This window comes from Austrofundulus limnaeus, unplaced genomic scaffold, assembly GCF_001266775.1.
Source record: "Austrofundulus limnaeus strain Quisiro unplaced genomic scaffold, Austrofundulus_limnaeus-1.0 Scaffold36, whole genome shotgun sequence".
Lineage (NCBI taxonomy): Eukaryota > Metazoa > Chordata > Actinopteri > Cyprinodontiformes > Rivulidae > Austrofundulus > Austrofundulus limnaeus.
In genome coordinates this window covers 2,867,177-2,883,231 of record NW_013952438.1, presented here as the reverse complement: position 1 = coordinate 2,883,231, position 16,055 = coordinate 2,867,177, and the positions used below count along the sequence as shown (strand labels likewise).

General features: G+C 36.8%; 1 protein-coding gene across 1 annotated transcript in view; it reads left to right on the top strand.

Moving 5' to 3' along the window:
• lamc3 (laminin, gamma 3) overlaps nt 1–16,055 on the top strand; it is a 222,388-nt gene that overhangs the window by 11,318 nt on the left and 195,015 nt on the right. The window contains exon 2 of the mRNA XM_014006615.1: nt 6,494–6,798. Coding sequence (XP_013862069.1) covers nt 6,494–6,798 — 305 coding nt within the window. The remainder of the gene's footprint in view (nt 1–6,493; nt 6,799–16,055) is intronic.

Here is a 16,055-nt window from a genome sequence, read left to right as displayed (position 1 = left end):
GGCCTCTGTCTCTTTAAGAACCACCTTCTGCTTCTGTCTCGCCTATTTCGGTTCAGGGTGTGTGTGTGTGGGGGGGGGTTGCTATGATGCAGTTTACTTGGCATTTGAAAATACATTTCCTCAAAGGTATTTTTAATCTGAAAAGAGCTTCAATGAGTGAGACACATAGTGTTAAGAGCTCAGCAGACAGTTTCAGTTTCACTTTCAGTTTCACCCGAGAGCCTGCAGGAGTCATGGGCAGTGTGTGGGGAGGAGGGGGTGGGGGGCGGTCCGCCATGAGGAAGCTCGGCTTAAAGACACGTCTGAGGGGCGTTTCTGGTACCAAAAGAGGTTTCTGGTCTCCACCTGTCATTTTGCTCCTCAGCATGGCTTCCTAAAAACGCTGCAGGATTTCTCAAACATGCATGAATGAGTCAAAGCAAGGCTTTGGGCATGTTTTTTTTTTATGAGAGAATAACATTATAACATGAGATAAAACTCAAAAAAAGTTGATTTTACATGATATTGCCCCTTTAAGTCTTGTAGCTCCACACACATTCAGCGACAGTACAGAATTCCAGTTGATTTGTCTTTGTTCATTTAATTTTCCATATCCTGGGTGACTGAAAATCCTCTGAAACATACGATAGTAACGATGTCGGACCATATCGATACTAAAGTTGCTCAATCAATACTTTACTTCCAGCTCGTCAATTCGTTCCAAACATAAAATGCTGCATCGGAGCATCTGGTCAGAGGCAGGTTCAGATATAAACACTTATGTCAGATAATTATTTCATTTTCATAATTGATATGCTAGCAAGTAGCATCCACATTTAGCTAATTCTGTAAACAGTGGGTTGATTGTGAAGTCCTCATGTCATCTTCTGCATCAGGGCCATGGAGAGTTCACACTGGAGTCAGATGGTAATTGCATTTAAAATATATTGTGAACGTTTGCGGCAAAAACACTGATTTTTCCAAAAGATCACAACTGAGCATTAAGACCTGCAGTGTGAACATAGCCTTAGATTTCCCATAAGTGCATCCTATTTATACATGTACTCTGAATGTAACATATAGGGGAACAAAGCAAAGGGGTGAATACAAATGCACATACTACTTGTCAGTTATAAAATATTAGAAATCTTTCAAATGTTTGTTCAAATTTAATTTAAATCATATTGGCCTATTTCTAATAAATTTATTGAAACTTCCAGGCTGATAATCAAGAATATCAATTACTTTTGATTACTTTTGCAACCCTTGGTATAACTAGGCACCAATTTAATTGGTTTAATTATAACCACACTCTTTCTTTGCTGTGCACTCATCAATTGATGACTGCATTAAAAATAATAGACCATGATGGTGAATCCAGATTAAAATAAACATTGACCACAGAAACAAAAAAATATATTTTGCAATTATTCTGTGTCATCACAAAGAATTTTCAGGACATGTTTTATCTTCTGCTCCTTTCATGTTTTTTGCCTCAGCAGGGCTGAGATCACCTCATGCTGGGAGTAAATGAAAGCAAAATGATCTGAGGGCTCCTAGACCAAAGATACCATTAAAGATTTCTGGAGAGACGAGACAGAAGGATGCCAAATTCTGACTTGGCAGACTGAAGCAACAGATGCCATTATGGCTGTACCAGTGGATGGCACCAAGCTATGAATGCTTAAAGCAGCTGAGCCTCAGGATGTTGTGATGGAGAATAAAACACCCAGGAGTGAGTCAGACAAGTCTATTGAGACAGTTTCAACACCATGCGACTTCTCTTTCTGATTTCAGTATGACTTTACTCTGTGTCTGCCCAGTGATTTCCTTCTATTAACATAACACTTGGCATCTTTTTAAGTTTGTTCACATTTAGAATGTAATACTCAATAAGTGGTGGCACACTGCCTCTCAGCCAGAAGGTGCAGGAATGCCTCCTAGTAGGGGTCACTCTGTGAAGTTTGTATGTTTTTTTTTTCCTTTCCATTCAAGTGTGTGTTTTCTGAGAGTACTCTGGTTTCCACCCACTGACCAAAAACATGCATGTTAGATTAATTGCAGATTCAAAATTGTCCCTAGTGAAAGTGTGAATAATTGTTTGTAGATATTCCAGATCAGGGGTCGGAAACCTTTACGATCAAAAAAGCCCTTTCTTCTCCTTAGGTCACTAAAAAATGTGTCAAAAGTCTCAAAACACCATCGTCATTTCTAATTTCTCCCTCAGTCAGCTCCTTAGTGTTTCTCCGGTTAGTCAGCCACTCACACCTGTTACCACTCTCCAGTCAGCTCAGTTCCCTCCCATACCTCATCACTAACTCTACAGTCAGTTTCCTAAAATCTCCACCTCAGCAGATCATTGTCTTTTGGTTTCCTTCATGATGTTTTCTGTTTCTCCTGTTGTAAGATTTGCTGCCAATGAAGCCTTTTATTTTGGTTAATTATGACAGTATTTTTAATTTTGCTTTCGAGTCCTCGTGACTGCATTCTGGGTCCTATCATGTCACTTGCTTCCCACAGTAAAAGAGAACTCAGACTAGTGTTAACAGTGTACATTATTTGATAAACATTTACTACAACTACGAATACAAGAATGTAAATATTAGGTCATTGTGTGTATATATACAGTATACAGTATATATATATATATAAAGTAAAAATAATTCATGAAACAGGCCTGGTCAGACATGATGGTACCCCTGAAAATAATGTGACTCAAGGGACATGTTAAATCAAGGTGTGTCCACTAATCATCATCACAGGTGTCTACAGTCTTGTAATCAGTCAGTGGACCTGTATATAGGGCTACAGATACTCACTCTGCTGTTTTTTGACATGGTGTGTACCACACTCAACATGGAGAGGAAGCAAAAGAAAGAGATGTCTCATGAAATTAGAAAGAAAATTATAGACAAACATGTTAAAGGTAAAGATTATGAAACCATCTCCAAGCAGCTTGATATCCATGTGACTACAGTAGCACATATTCAGATGGGACTGTAGCCGTATGAATGATGACAAAAGAGCCCAGAAAACTTCTAAAGAGATTAAAGGTGAACTTCAAGCTCAAGGAACATCAGTGTCAAGCCACGAAGCTTCAGGGAGAATGTCCTATGGACAGATGAGACAAAAATGGAACTTGAACATTTTCAGTGCTCGATTTTCACAGACAGAAGAATTAAATGAAATGAAAATTTTCTTTCATTAAATGATATCTAATTTTAAATTGTCAAACAGATGTTATTACATTAGAAGTTTTGGTAAAACATTACATTTACTGCTCCTTCGATGCAAGCTATATCCATTTTTTGTGTTAATTTTGGACCGTGGGCCGCATGCAAGAACATGCTCATATGCTTATCCTAAATTTCTCTTACTTTTGTTCATATGAAGGGTTCGTTTGAACATGCCACATCAGATCCAACAAACTCTTCTATTGTCAGGAAAAGTGTGTTAATGAGCTGCATAAACTTGATGAATTCCACCTGTTCGTATCAGGTGCTTGTGCACGAGGAGAGGAGATTAGCATAATTTCCACCCCAAAAGCACCATATAAGGCTATTTTTCCTGCCTCAGATATCAGGACATTCATGAAAATGACAGAGAAAAGTAAAAAGAACTTTACGAGTCCGGAGATTAAAGTCCTGCTCTCCAAGATCGAGAAAAGAAAATCTGTCATTTTTAGCAGCGTCAGCTGTGGAATTAAAGGAGCTGCTTAAAGGAATGAAATGTGTTGTTAATGTCGTGTCTCCTTTGGGTCGTATATACAGTCACAGAAATAAAAATCTAAATCATATTTATCTCTCTCTAGTCCTACTCCGGTTTTCCTTTGGTCAAATATTTTTAATACAAGCATTTAACCATTCATTTAACCATTTTATGTCGTTAGTGTGCGTTATTACATTTACAATTCTAATTCAAACAGAACAGCCTATTTTCAACATAATTATGGAGTGTGATTTATTTTCAACTCAAAATATCTTCAAACTAATGAAAGATAAAGTTATTAGTGAAGAAAATCCATCTGGATAACAACAGACTGACTGTTCGTAAAATATACAACAGGTCTGGACCACATGTGAATTTTGTTCGTATCTGAAGAAAATCTTGGAATACGAAAACATTGGTGAATGCCACAAATTCTCCTAAATCACTCGTATGCACAACAAATCTATTTGTACGAACGGTTCTTGCACGAGGCCCAATGTCTTAGTAGAATAGAGAAATAACAATAAGGCCAACATGAGCAAGTAGTCAGATTTCTCTAAATCTTTTTATTTATTTATTTTTGAACGGGTTTAAGTGAAAGAACGCACTGTGTGGCTTCAAGTGACATAAATGGTTGACTGATGGCTGATTGTTTTTTGTGTTAATACAAACCATAGAGCCACATGTGACCCCAGAGCCACAGGTAGCAGACCTCTGCTCCAGTTATTGACCCTTTATGACATCTGTGGCAAACCGTGTCTTTCACACTCGGTCCTTACCCCCACCACAACCATCATCCCACTCTCACAAACACAAAGGTCACAGTCACAAATTTACTAAGTTCAGCACTTCATGGTAGAATTCAATAGCTACAAGCAAAATAAATTAATAAATAAATAAAATAAAAAAAATAAATAAATAAATAAATAAATAAATAAATAAATAAATAAATACAGAATTTGCTGTGTTTTTTTAGAACATGGATGTCTACCAACATAGTTTTAGAATTAAGAGCGTAACAGTGTGTAAACGGTTAAAAAATAATGTACATACAATGGGTGCTTGATATGTGAACAAAATGGGTGTATTTTTACATTTTTTTACCAAAAATTTTCAGTTTACGAAATAATCTAGGAGGTTCTGCTGATTGAGTGTGTGGTTGTACTACTTGTGTTGTGTTTTGAAAATAAGGGCTCTGCTTTTAAAATGTATCCCTAAGCAACCATAAAACATTAAAAAAAATTATAAAGTAAAGAATATTAGGATTATTGAAAAATATTGATAATTAGAGACTCTGATCAGAGTGATTTGGTTTCCTCTTAAGACTGTCAAGGTCAGTGTGCTTTTGTTACTATTGTTTATAGTTTCTTGTGTTTTAGGATTAACCATATTGTATGTTTGTGATGTATTTAGCTTTGCTTATTTTTGCTTTTCCTCTATGTTCCTTTGTGCTGTCACTTTCCTCAGTCAGTACCCTGCTTTCTCAGTCAGCCTGCCACCGTCTGCATTTAGCTCAAGTGTATTCACTTCCCCATCATCCCAGTCCTATGTAGGGGTCCATATACAGTATGTTCCCTGGTGTTCTCCCAGGATTAATAATGAAAGTAATGGAAGATGCTTGGCTCTCTCTTCAAGTGTCTTAAAACAAATGAGAAAATAATGACAGTGCAGGAATTGTACAAGGAGTTGTACCAGAAAATATAAGGATGAACTCTTAAATAGTAAGTCAGCTCTTCTCATTCACCAGTTGTGCATTGCTGGCTTTCATGCCTCAGTCCTTTATCCTTTGTATTTCTTATAAGTCTCCTCAAGCTTCTTATGATTTATCCTTGAGTTCTGTAAGTTTTTTTTTTTTTCTGCCATGACAGCTCTTTGTATCCTCGTTATAAAAATACTTTGTTTTTGAGCTACTCCTGTTAAGTCTGATGTTCCTGGGCCCAAATCCTCCTGCCACTGTGAGAAAAACTGCTTAAATTAAAAAAAATCATGGTAATTCATGCAAAAAAAATATTTTAAATGTTTTTTAACTCATTATGTTCTCAAAACACAATTACTTACATAAAAAGCTGTGGGTTTTTCCAAACCCAAATGGCAGCAGTACCAGGCAGCACTTCCAGAGCAGCAAATCTTCCAAATCATTTTAGATGTATAAACTTGTAAGTCGGTTGGTGAACATGCTGATGCAGAATATTCAGTAATGTAGAGTTTTGTGCAGAGAGTTTGTGTATGTTCTTCCTGTGTAGTCCAGTCTTCACATCTTTGAGAATCATTGCTTTAGATGTATTCTTTGATGTACTCTGTGTTTAAATCAATGACATGGCCCCTCATGACATCTTTTGTTTGTTCATGTCTCTGTTCTGTTGACCAAGCTGGCTATTTTTCTGTCACAATGTTGCATCAGCCAGTAGCGCTGATTCAATAATAGTAAGACACATTTTCTTTCTGTGACTTATCTTTTTTTTAACCTTTGGTCCCTTTCAGTGTTACCGTTTATTTCTTTCTGACCTGGTTTCACTTTTGGGCCCCCCATGGTGTTGCTATTAGGACAATACTCCTGGTTATCCTTTTACCCCTGCTGAAATGACTACCATCACTCCTGCATATGTGGCACAGGCACAGAAAATTAAGTCCATCAACCATCTCTCTAATGAAGTTATATTGGTTTTTGCTTTCACTCTTGGGCTTTAAACTAACCCTTCACAATGTGCTGTATTAGAGAATGAACTATATAAGAACAATAAATATGCAAACTAAGCAAGTCAGTTATCATTTTAATAATTCCAATCATGGCTTTGTTTTTCCATAGGAAAAGCCTTTGAGATAACCTACATTCGACTGAAGTTTTACACCAGTCGGCCAGAAAGCTTTGCCATTTACAGACGTACTGAAGAGGACGGGCCTTGGTTACCTTATCAATACTACAGCGGCTCTTGTAAGAACACTTACCGGAAGGATGCTAAAGCCTACATCCGCCCAGGCAACGATGAAAGGACTGCCCTTTGTACAGATGAGTTTAGCGATATCTCACCCCTTACTGGAGGAAACGTGGCTTTCTCTACCCTGGAAGGCCGGCCCAGTGCGTACAACTTTGACCAAAGTCTGGCGCTGCAGGTGAGCAAAGCTTTTTGTTTTGTGTTTACTCTGCAAAGGGTTTTTTGTGTTATCCCCACACACAAATTTATTTGAGTGATTTTTCAGAATTTACAAGGAACAAGAAGTTCTCATTTGTTTTGACTGTGTTGCTGCAGATTGTGAATTTACTTCAACACTTCAAATCCTGATTTTATCATTAGAACTTCTCTGCACTTCTTCTAGCCAAACATGTATATCTTATCTTATATATATATTAAAAAGCAGATGAAGGAAATTTAATGATGTGTTTAGCTGTGATTAACATTGATGAAGTCTTGAAAGTGCTGTGCTGAATTAATGGTCATCTCTTGAGGGTTAGTCAGAGAGAGGTGGGCACAGTAAGACTTGGCTAAAACTAACTAAATAAAGCCCTTAATGTAACCACTCCCTTTTATTGACAGGGCTGTAAATGTGTGTGCATGTGTCTGTGCATTTAAAGCATACAGTGTTTGTACTTTAAAAAAGGGAAAGCTTATTTCTTTGGTATTTACTTGCAGTTTTTGATGCACAATCATGTTTGCATTGGTTTGCTGTAAAGTAAAATGATTGTGTACAAGACTATAAAAAAATCGTATTTGTTTTACAAAAAAATACTATTAAAATGTATTAGGCTGGAAGATCTGCAGATCAGGTTCTTCCTAGCCTGGCCCTTGCCTTCCTACGCAGCTCCACAAAATTCTAGTTTCCCTTCACTGCTCCGTCTTCTCCCATTGAGATGGATTTTGCTGGCAGATTTTTAGCTGGGCCAATCAGAGAACAGAAGGAGGAGTTTTGAATGACGTTGATGTTCTGCGCAGTGTCTGCTAGTTAGTTTAGCATACGGCAGTGGAGGAAGTGAATGAAGCCAGTCCGTGTTGATAAGGCTTCCAAATTTAAATCAAATTTGTCTGACAAAGCAGCAGCTCTCATTTACAGTCGTCTCGTTTGGCTCAGTAGGGTTGTTTACAGCACACACGATTTCTGGTTAGCTTATTAGCTTAGCCTCCTTCACACTGACATACGTTGCAGCCAATTGATCCAATCATTTTAAACTTCAGCAGAGGCCACGCCTCCTGCAAGAAATCGATTTTCTATGCAGCAAGTCCAGACCCTTGTACGAAGCAAAGTGAAGGACAAGGTCTGGTTTAAACCAGGCTAGGTTCATCCATAAATATGCTAAATATTGAAATATATTATAAAAAATACATAATAATTGGGCATCTGCAAATAAATTGGAAAACAGCATGCTGAGCCAACAAATTCTCAGTGAAATGCAGAAACCTATGACATATTCCACTGTGACAGTTTTTGATGTTTCTGCAACATCTGTGTGAGCTGGAGGGAAAAAAAGTCCCATTTGAGCTAAAAAAGTGATGTGAAACCTGGGGGCTTCAGAAATCAGTTTTCAAGGTGAACTGGCAGCAGTGGAAAGAAGAAGGAGAGAACCCAGAGGGTGCTGAAAGAAATACCCAGAGCTTCTGGAGTTAGGAGTCGAGTCAGAGGCTGAGCTGAGCTGAACTGAAACCCAAATTCCTGCACACCTTATATGTATGCAGAATATGTTTGTCAAGTTCATTCATATTTACCACCTAGTTAATTCAGGCTATTTCTCGTAGTGTACCCATGCCAGTCATGTCAGAAACTTATTTTTTATAACAAGGGAACTTTTTGGTTCTTCAGTCTCTTGTTCAGCTCTGTAGATTAAATGAAGCTCCTACATGCCTACAAATATACTTCTTGCTCGCAGGTGAACAAATGACATAAATAAATAAAAGGTTTTTAAAGTAAAAAAAAAAAACATGACTACACTTGATATTTTTAATGAGCTTTCTTGAAGTTGGCAGCTGGCCACTTAAATTGCACATAGGCAAAATAAGGCCCTTGAGCCATCTCAATCCTGCACCTGACATGCTCATTCAGAAACAGAACAGCTTGAAATAACTTTTAAAAACAGGATTTTAGCAATGACTTTTGAGAACAGTTGAAACATCTATGCTGCATTTTCTTTTAACCAATTTATACGAGAGCACCATTAGTCAAATAATGAAGTCTAATTTAGACAACATTTTAATATTAATTTGTTCTGATAAAAATTAACAAAAAAATATAGATTTTTGTCCAAGAGTTCATGTTCAAATTACCTGTCACCAGCGTTATTTCAGAGTCTCCATGTTGCATATTGATGCATCTTGACAAAAACCTTATGCTAAACTTATCAAGACAAAGTCTTGAAAGGGAATTCTGACATTTAAGAGTGTTTATACAAAGTACTCAACAATTTATAAAAAAAATGTAACAACTGTTAGCTTCATATTGGCATGCAAAAAGAAGGCAATATTTATGTGTATTTTTGCAGATGATGCAATGTCTATATGCATGTATCCTTATATGTCTGGCTGTGTCTCAATTCATGGGCTGGGCCACGTGGGACACATCCTCCCTGGGCCGGGTAGGCTGCTCAAAACTTATGTGACATGTGTCGGTCTACCCTTCGTCTGACGTCGGCTTTACGTGAGTTTGCGTGACCACGTGTTCCCCCGTTAACATAGTGATCAGTTTCATATCAGACTTAAAATGCGTCTGGACGTGTATTTATACGTCTTTTTACTGGAAGAATAACTTCACAGTTAAAATGTTACACGTAAGTAAAAAAAAATAATAATAAAAACATTAATAATTCAGTTTTAGCTCAATATTTACAATGGAGTATTAGGGCCACACAAGATTTTTTTTTTAATTACGGCAATAAAATCATAATATTATGAGAATAAAGTCATATTATTATGAGAAAATAAGTCATAATTTTACATGACATGTCCATTTTCTGTTCCTCATTTCCTCATTTTCCTCACACCTTCTGTAGCCATGTGTCTGTGTTTATAAAGTAGTCCGTGATGACTTGGGTCACTGTTAGATTAATATGCTTTCATCCAAATTAGCTTTGTGATGATTAAATCTGTCAATGCATCCATTAATTACAATACAGCTTCAGTTTATCATACAGTCGTTTGCACAATATCCAAGTCCTGCTACTGATATAATTTGATGCCGATGTGCTAAAAGATGAACTATTTATTTTAAGCAATACTAAAGAACAACTTGACAAGTTGCTCAACATTCCTCATTTTAATGCAGTGATAAGCATGCTTTTCCATGTAAAGACTAGAGTATTATGACATTTTACTTGTAATGTGACATTAATTTTATAATATTACGATTTTATTATCATAATATTATGACTTCATTTTTATACAACTTTAATGTAATAGTATGACTTTATTCTCGTAACCTGTAGTTGCATTTTTTTAAATTTAACATCTTATTGCAGCATAAATTTCATCAGCTAAGTTGCTAAGCTTACTTTTAAAAACAAATTCTTCAGTCTGTGGTGATTTTCTAAACTACGCAGACTCATTAAAAAAATAAAAACTTCACCGTCTTCATTTCTCTGTTTATTTTGCTGCCTGCGCATTGAATTCTGGGAAACCCTCGTCCGGTGAGGATACACGGATGCATCCTCAGATTTCGAGAGTTTGTCGGCCACATTCCTCGACCGCATGATGAGGAGCCTTTGCGCGGGGCAGTGACGTATGCGGCCGACAAATGCACAATCATGAGGACCTAGCCCCTGAATTGAGACACAGCCCCTATGTTTCAGGGCTCTTCATTCTCAATAGCAAAGTCAAAATGACCCCCCCCCCTCCAAAAAAAAAAAAAAAAAAAGTTGCCCATCTCCCTGTTTGAAGTAACAAGGAGGTAAAAGCTGAATCTTTGGACAACAACAAACATTTTATCCTCCATTAAAGAAGTCTTGATTAGTGCTTTAATGATATTTGTTGATCAGCTGAATCAGTTTGTTTTTGTCTGAACAAAGTGGAGGAGTGTTGAATGTTATCTAAATTGGATAATGCACTGATTAGGTACATGAAATAATCTCATAAATCTGCTCTTCATTTTTTTTTTCAAATATCGCTCCCACATTCCAGCAGCACTTTTACAATGTTTCCTTATTCAAACATTTTTTTGAACATTTACCAACAAAATATATCAACAACAACAAAAAAGAAAGACCTTCTACAAAGTGAAAAAATAATCTATGTGTGAGTGTTTAGTCCCAATCGAAGAAAAAAATGCAATGATGGTTATCAATTAAAAAATAATATTTCTAGTGACCCTCATTGAACCAATGGTTAACTGTTTTTTTTTAGAACACTGGATGGTTTAAATTAGTCTAAGCCATGTCCACTTATATTCTTTGGCATTTCCAGACACAAGGTTAGAAGTTAATGATTCTATCTGTTTAGATCATGTCAGATTACTGTAAGTAATTAACAGCTAGTTACAAACATCTGTAGAAGCAACCAGCCAAAATAGTGTCATGCACAAGTCTTTTTTGGCTCATTTTTACAAAGGATTAACTATAAAAATGTTGTTTTAGGAGACATAACAATGAAGCAAATACATTTTTAACTTACCTCCGCATTCTGCACAAGTTGATGTCTAGGCTTTTTTCTAAGCTGTGAGATTTTTCTCTTTGGGCATTGACAGCTTACATCATGCTTCATGAAGCAGTTCTCTTCATTTTACTTGGCATCAATATGGCCAAGAATTCCATTCCATTCATTATTTAAGTTAGCTGACGTACAAATTTTAACATGGACAACAGTACTTAAATGGATACAAATACACAAAAATAGACAGGAAAAGAGGGTACAGCATTCCACTTTTTTAAACAAAAATGTTTTATGTTTGATCTCTCAACCCCTTTTAGTTCAATTGCATTGTATAGATAGGATAAAACTGCTTGCTCATAATGTTAGCCGACTGTCTGAAGATGACCAAGAGGATGAGAAGTGGTTTGCTCCATTGTTCTGCTTATTCAGAAACATAATGCTTCTGTGCTTTTAAATATAAACCCTAAACTCCATAAGAAATAATAAAAATAAAGTAGAAAAAACACCTTTCAAAAGCAAACTTTGTTGTGAAAAAGGAAGCTTGCTTCTTGATTTTGTGAATTAGCAGATGTTTTTATGTCATTTTTTAAAGGCTGTTGCAAATCAACAGTACATTCAAAAATAATTGGCTAGATGTGTGAGCATCATTTTTATAATTGAGTGCTAATCTGAAAGAATTGCGCTTTTCTGTGATTCTGTCACTCAAGCCAAAATAAACCAAAATAACACAACAGCTGCTTGGTGACGGCAGCAGCAACATTAAACGAAGTTGGTGTGAGCGATGCGACAGGAAAAAAAAAACTTTTTAAGTTCTTCTACCTTTTGTCAAAATTTGATTCAACGAATGTGGACAACATCAGCCTCCCGCTGCCCATTTTGCCTTTTTTCCCCCTCCTACCTGTATACTGCTATTTTTATTTTGCATCTTCACAATAGCAACAAAACCACAAAGAGAGCATACATCATAACAGTGATTTAGCTTCGCTTCAGAAGGCGCATTCAGGTTGCATTGATTAGCCATCACTCGTGACCTCTTGAATGTGCAAAGTTCCCATCAAGGCATTGATAATAATTATGCTTTCTTTCATGTGACCTTTCTCCTAAAGCTCGGTGTGAAAATATGTCTGACTGTACTAGCACCTCTGTAAAGAAAGCTGTCCTCCTCCACATCATTAAAGAAGAAGAGTAAGTGGGGACGTATGGAGGATATGGAGTGGAACCTTGCATAACCATAACCTTACTGAAGGAAGAAAACCTAAGACGAGAAGGGTTTTATGTAGTGCATGGCCTGCCAACTGTCTTTGTTGTCCCCAATGAGGAGTGCAGAGGGGACTTGGAAGTATCCTCTGTCCGTCTCCGTTTTTCCTGTGATTTGAATAACTTGAAAAAGAAGCAAAGTGCAGACTTACATTTTGAAGTGTGGCTGCACCTAGGCATACAAAATGTTCCTAACAAAAATTGGGTTGTTGAGTCAAAAACAAAGATGGCTGCTGCCAGTGGTGGCTGGTGGTGATATTTGTTCACAGACTGTATAACTTAAAGTGTGACATTATTACCATACATATCAAGCTGTACAGATTGTCCATAAATTACACAGGTTTTCCCCCATATTGCAGTTTTACAGGTATATAGAGAAATCTCACAGATTTTTTTCAAAAACTGAGCTTCATATTAGTGCTGGACGGTATACTGTTTTGTACCGAAAACCGGTTTTTATTTTTGTTATGATACGAATTTTCTGAATACCGGACATACCAGTTTAAATAGCCTGAACACGTTCAGAAAGTTTCATCGTGGTCGCCATTGAACTGTTTCCCGGGGGACACCTTTCCTCGCAGCACTGCTATGTGCATTAGCATGCGAATGTTTTTGTTGTAGCAGCTTGTTGGAGTAACTGGCTGCAGGTGGTGTTCAGCTGCTTATATTGACTGAAGTAAAAAAAAATCCCATTTTCACCATTGCTGAATGTAGTAAACAACTCTTCAGTGACGTGCATGGTTAGATTCAACACAACACTATAATGGAGACATTAATGCATGGAGACTTTAATGTGCTTAAATTGTGAAAAGCCTGGGGGAAGTAGTTTTGTAGAAGCGCTGTGTTGACTGCTGTGCAAGGTGAGTCGTCCTTTGAAGTTTTATTAACACACAACAATAGACCTGACAATAATCTTTTCTCAATCCTTCACGATTGGACCAAAATGCAAGATTACCGTATACAACCAGGCAAAGAAGAAAAGACATACAAGAGGAAGGAAAGAGCGACACAGACAGAAGTAGTGTAAAAGAAAAAAAGTCAATAAGGAACGTTTGTACATTTTATTATCAGCTGAGCTGTGAGGAAAAAAAAAACACTGTCAAATACCGTGAAACTGGTGTCATTGTTGAAAATACTGTGATATAAAATTTGGGTCATACTGCCCAGCTCTACCTTATATTTATTTTTGAATCTCAGAGCCTGTAAGACAAATAAATTAATTAATTTAAAAAACAATTTCCAAAAACCTATACAATCAAAATTTTGTAATTTTTACATTTTAGAATAGAATAGAATAGAATAGAATAGAATAGAATAGAATAGAATAGAATAGAATAGAATAGAATAGAATAGAAGTAACCTTTATTGTCCCACCGAGGGGAAATTCAGGTTTCACAGCAGCATCAGTCCAGAGGTTCACACATTAGTTTACAAATTATAGACAACGCACAAAAAACTAAATTACCACTAACTAGCCATGATACTGTACTAACAATAAAAATGTAACATAAAGGGCTGTGCAAGAACAAAAATGCATGGTTTGTTTTAGAGACTGTAGTTACCAGTCAGAATTTGTCATTAGAAATTAGCAATTTCTAATGTCAACTTACTTAGGGTCTCTCACTTCTAAAATTTTTTGTTTTCTGAAATTGCCAATAACTAAATACTCATTGATTTCTATTGTATCTGAGCTCAGAATTTTCTTCTCTCCTAACTAGTGTTTTTTTTTTTCTTTTCGCAGTGTCTGCTTGTTAGAAGTTTATTTTCTACTCTGCAACTCTGTCAGCCTGTTTTACCACGAGTGCTGTCAGAAAGTGAGAGACCTATGTGCTTTCCATAGTGACCCTGATGTGAACCACTGGCTAGAACTTTACCATTTCTTTCAATTTTGGTTAATTTTAGACTTTCTTTACAGTTTCTAAATCAAGCTGCTGGGAGTCCCAGATTACTAAAAGACTAAAGCTGATGTACTGTACGCTGGATTCTTGGGCATAGCTGCGCTGGCACACTTCAACATTTCTTCAGAAATGTTTTAGTTGTAATTATCTGAGGAAAAACTTGCTGATGCGTGGTTTTCAAGAAGAATAGGTCGATTAAGCTGACAAGTACATCTCAGCCTTGACACACCTTAACTCTACATTCTGTTCTATCAGGACACGTTTTTTTATTACCAGATGCTGTCTCTTCATAATACCTCCCCTCTCATCGACCAAGGCACTTTGAATAGGTTATACCCCTTACAACCTCCTGCTGAGTAGAAAGGAGCAGCTTTTTAAAGAGTGATCCCAATTTAAACTTTAAAAAGTTGAAGGGTAGACAGAAGCAATGAAGCCACTTCATGCAGCTCTCGAGCATACGTTAAACTGCATAGAGCAGCAGGATTACCAGATTTTTTTCTCTGCTTGTCACTGATGTGAGCTTTCCTTGCATCTGGTTTCCTATGTTTCCTAGCCTGCCAAACCCGTTACGGATTTGGCAGGTTAAAATTTGGAAGATGACAAACAGCAGCATAAAAGACAATGGACCAGGATTGACTCCAAAGATGCTGCTCCTTCTCTCTTGCCGGGACAGAAATAAAAGAGGGAGTAAATGAACAAATACTGTAAATGTTTATGGCTTAGCAAGAGCTTTTGAACTAAAAGAATACAAGAATCTTCTCTCTCTGCTACATTATTTCCGTGCAACTATATATATATATATATTGCTTTTGTACTGTTTATTTATTTATGTATTATTTCACGATTTGTGGTCAACCAAAGCATGGAATCTGCTGCACCAATCAACGTGTAATTTGGTAGGAATGTAGGTGTGTCTGACTCACACTGGATTTGCCATTGGACCCACCAATGAGCCCCCCCCCACACACACACACCCAAAACTATAGATCCATTCTGATGACTTCTCAGTTCTGGTGCACTGGCACTTTGCGAATGTGTGAGGGTCATATATGTTACCAGCAAGCGGTATCTATTTTTTAATCTATAAGAAAACATATCTGCAGCTTGATTTTAGTCTAGGTTGGTAAGTCAGAAGACTGAGGTTTCTTTCCTGAAGTGCTCTGAAGTAAGAAGTGGTTTAAAAATGTGCTCTATGCATTAATGCAGAGGGACAAATACCTTTTCCTTCCATGAAAGGATTAGGTTGGATTAAAGAATTAAGAAATATGTGAGGAATGGGAAAGCAGGTACTCAGAAAATTAATATTTGTGTGGAAGGTGGAAAAGGCATTTTCAGGGTTCAGGTTAAGAACTTTTTTTCTGAATAAATCTGTGGTGAACTAAGCTCAGCTAGGAATCATTTAAAATATAATTAAAAGTCATATTGTGAGGGAAATAAAAACTTTCAGTGTCTACTTGAGAGAATTTGCCTAACCCATGCTTAGTCTAATTATCCAAACAATCCTAAGTCAAACTTAAAGAATAACTTACCCCAAAATTAACTTTTTTTAGCTGATAAACTGTCTAGAATGTGTCTAAAATGTTATATAGTACTGTTTCTGTGCTAATTTGGATGTTTTTGTACGTATTTGTTGTGTAATCTGTAATAT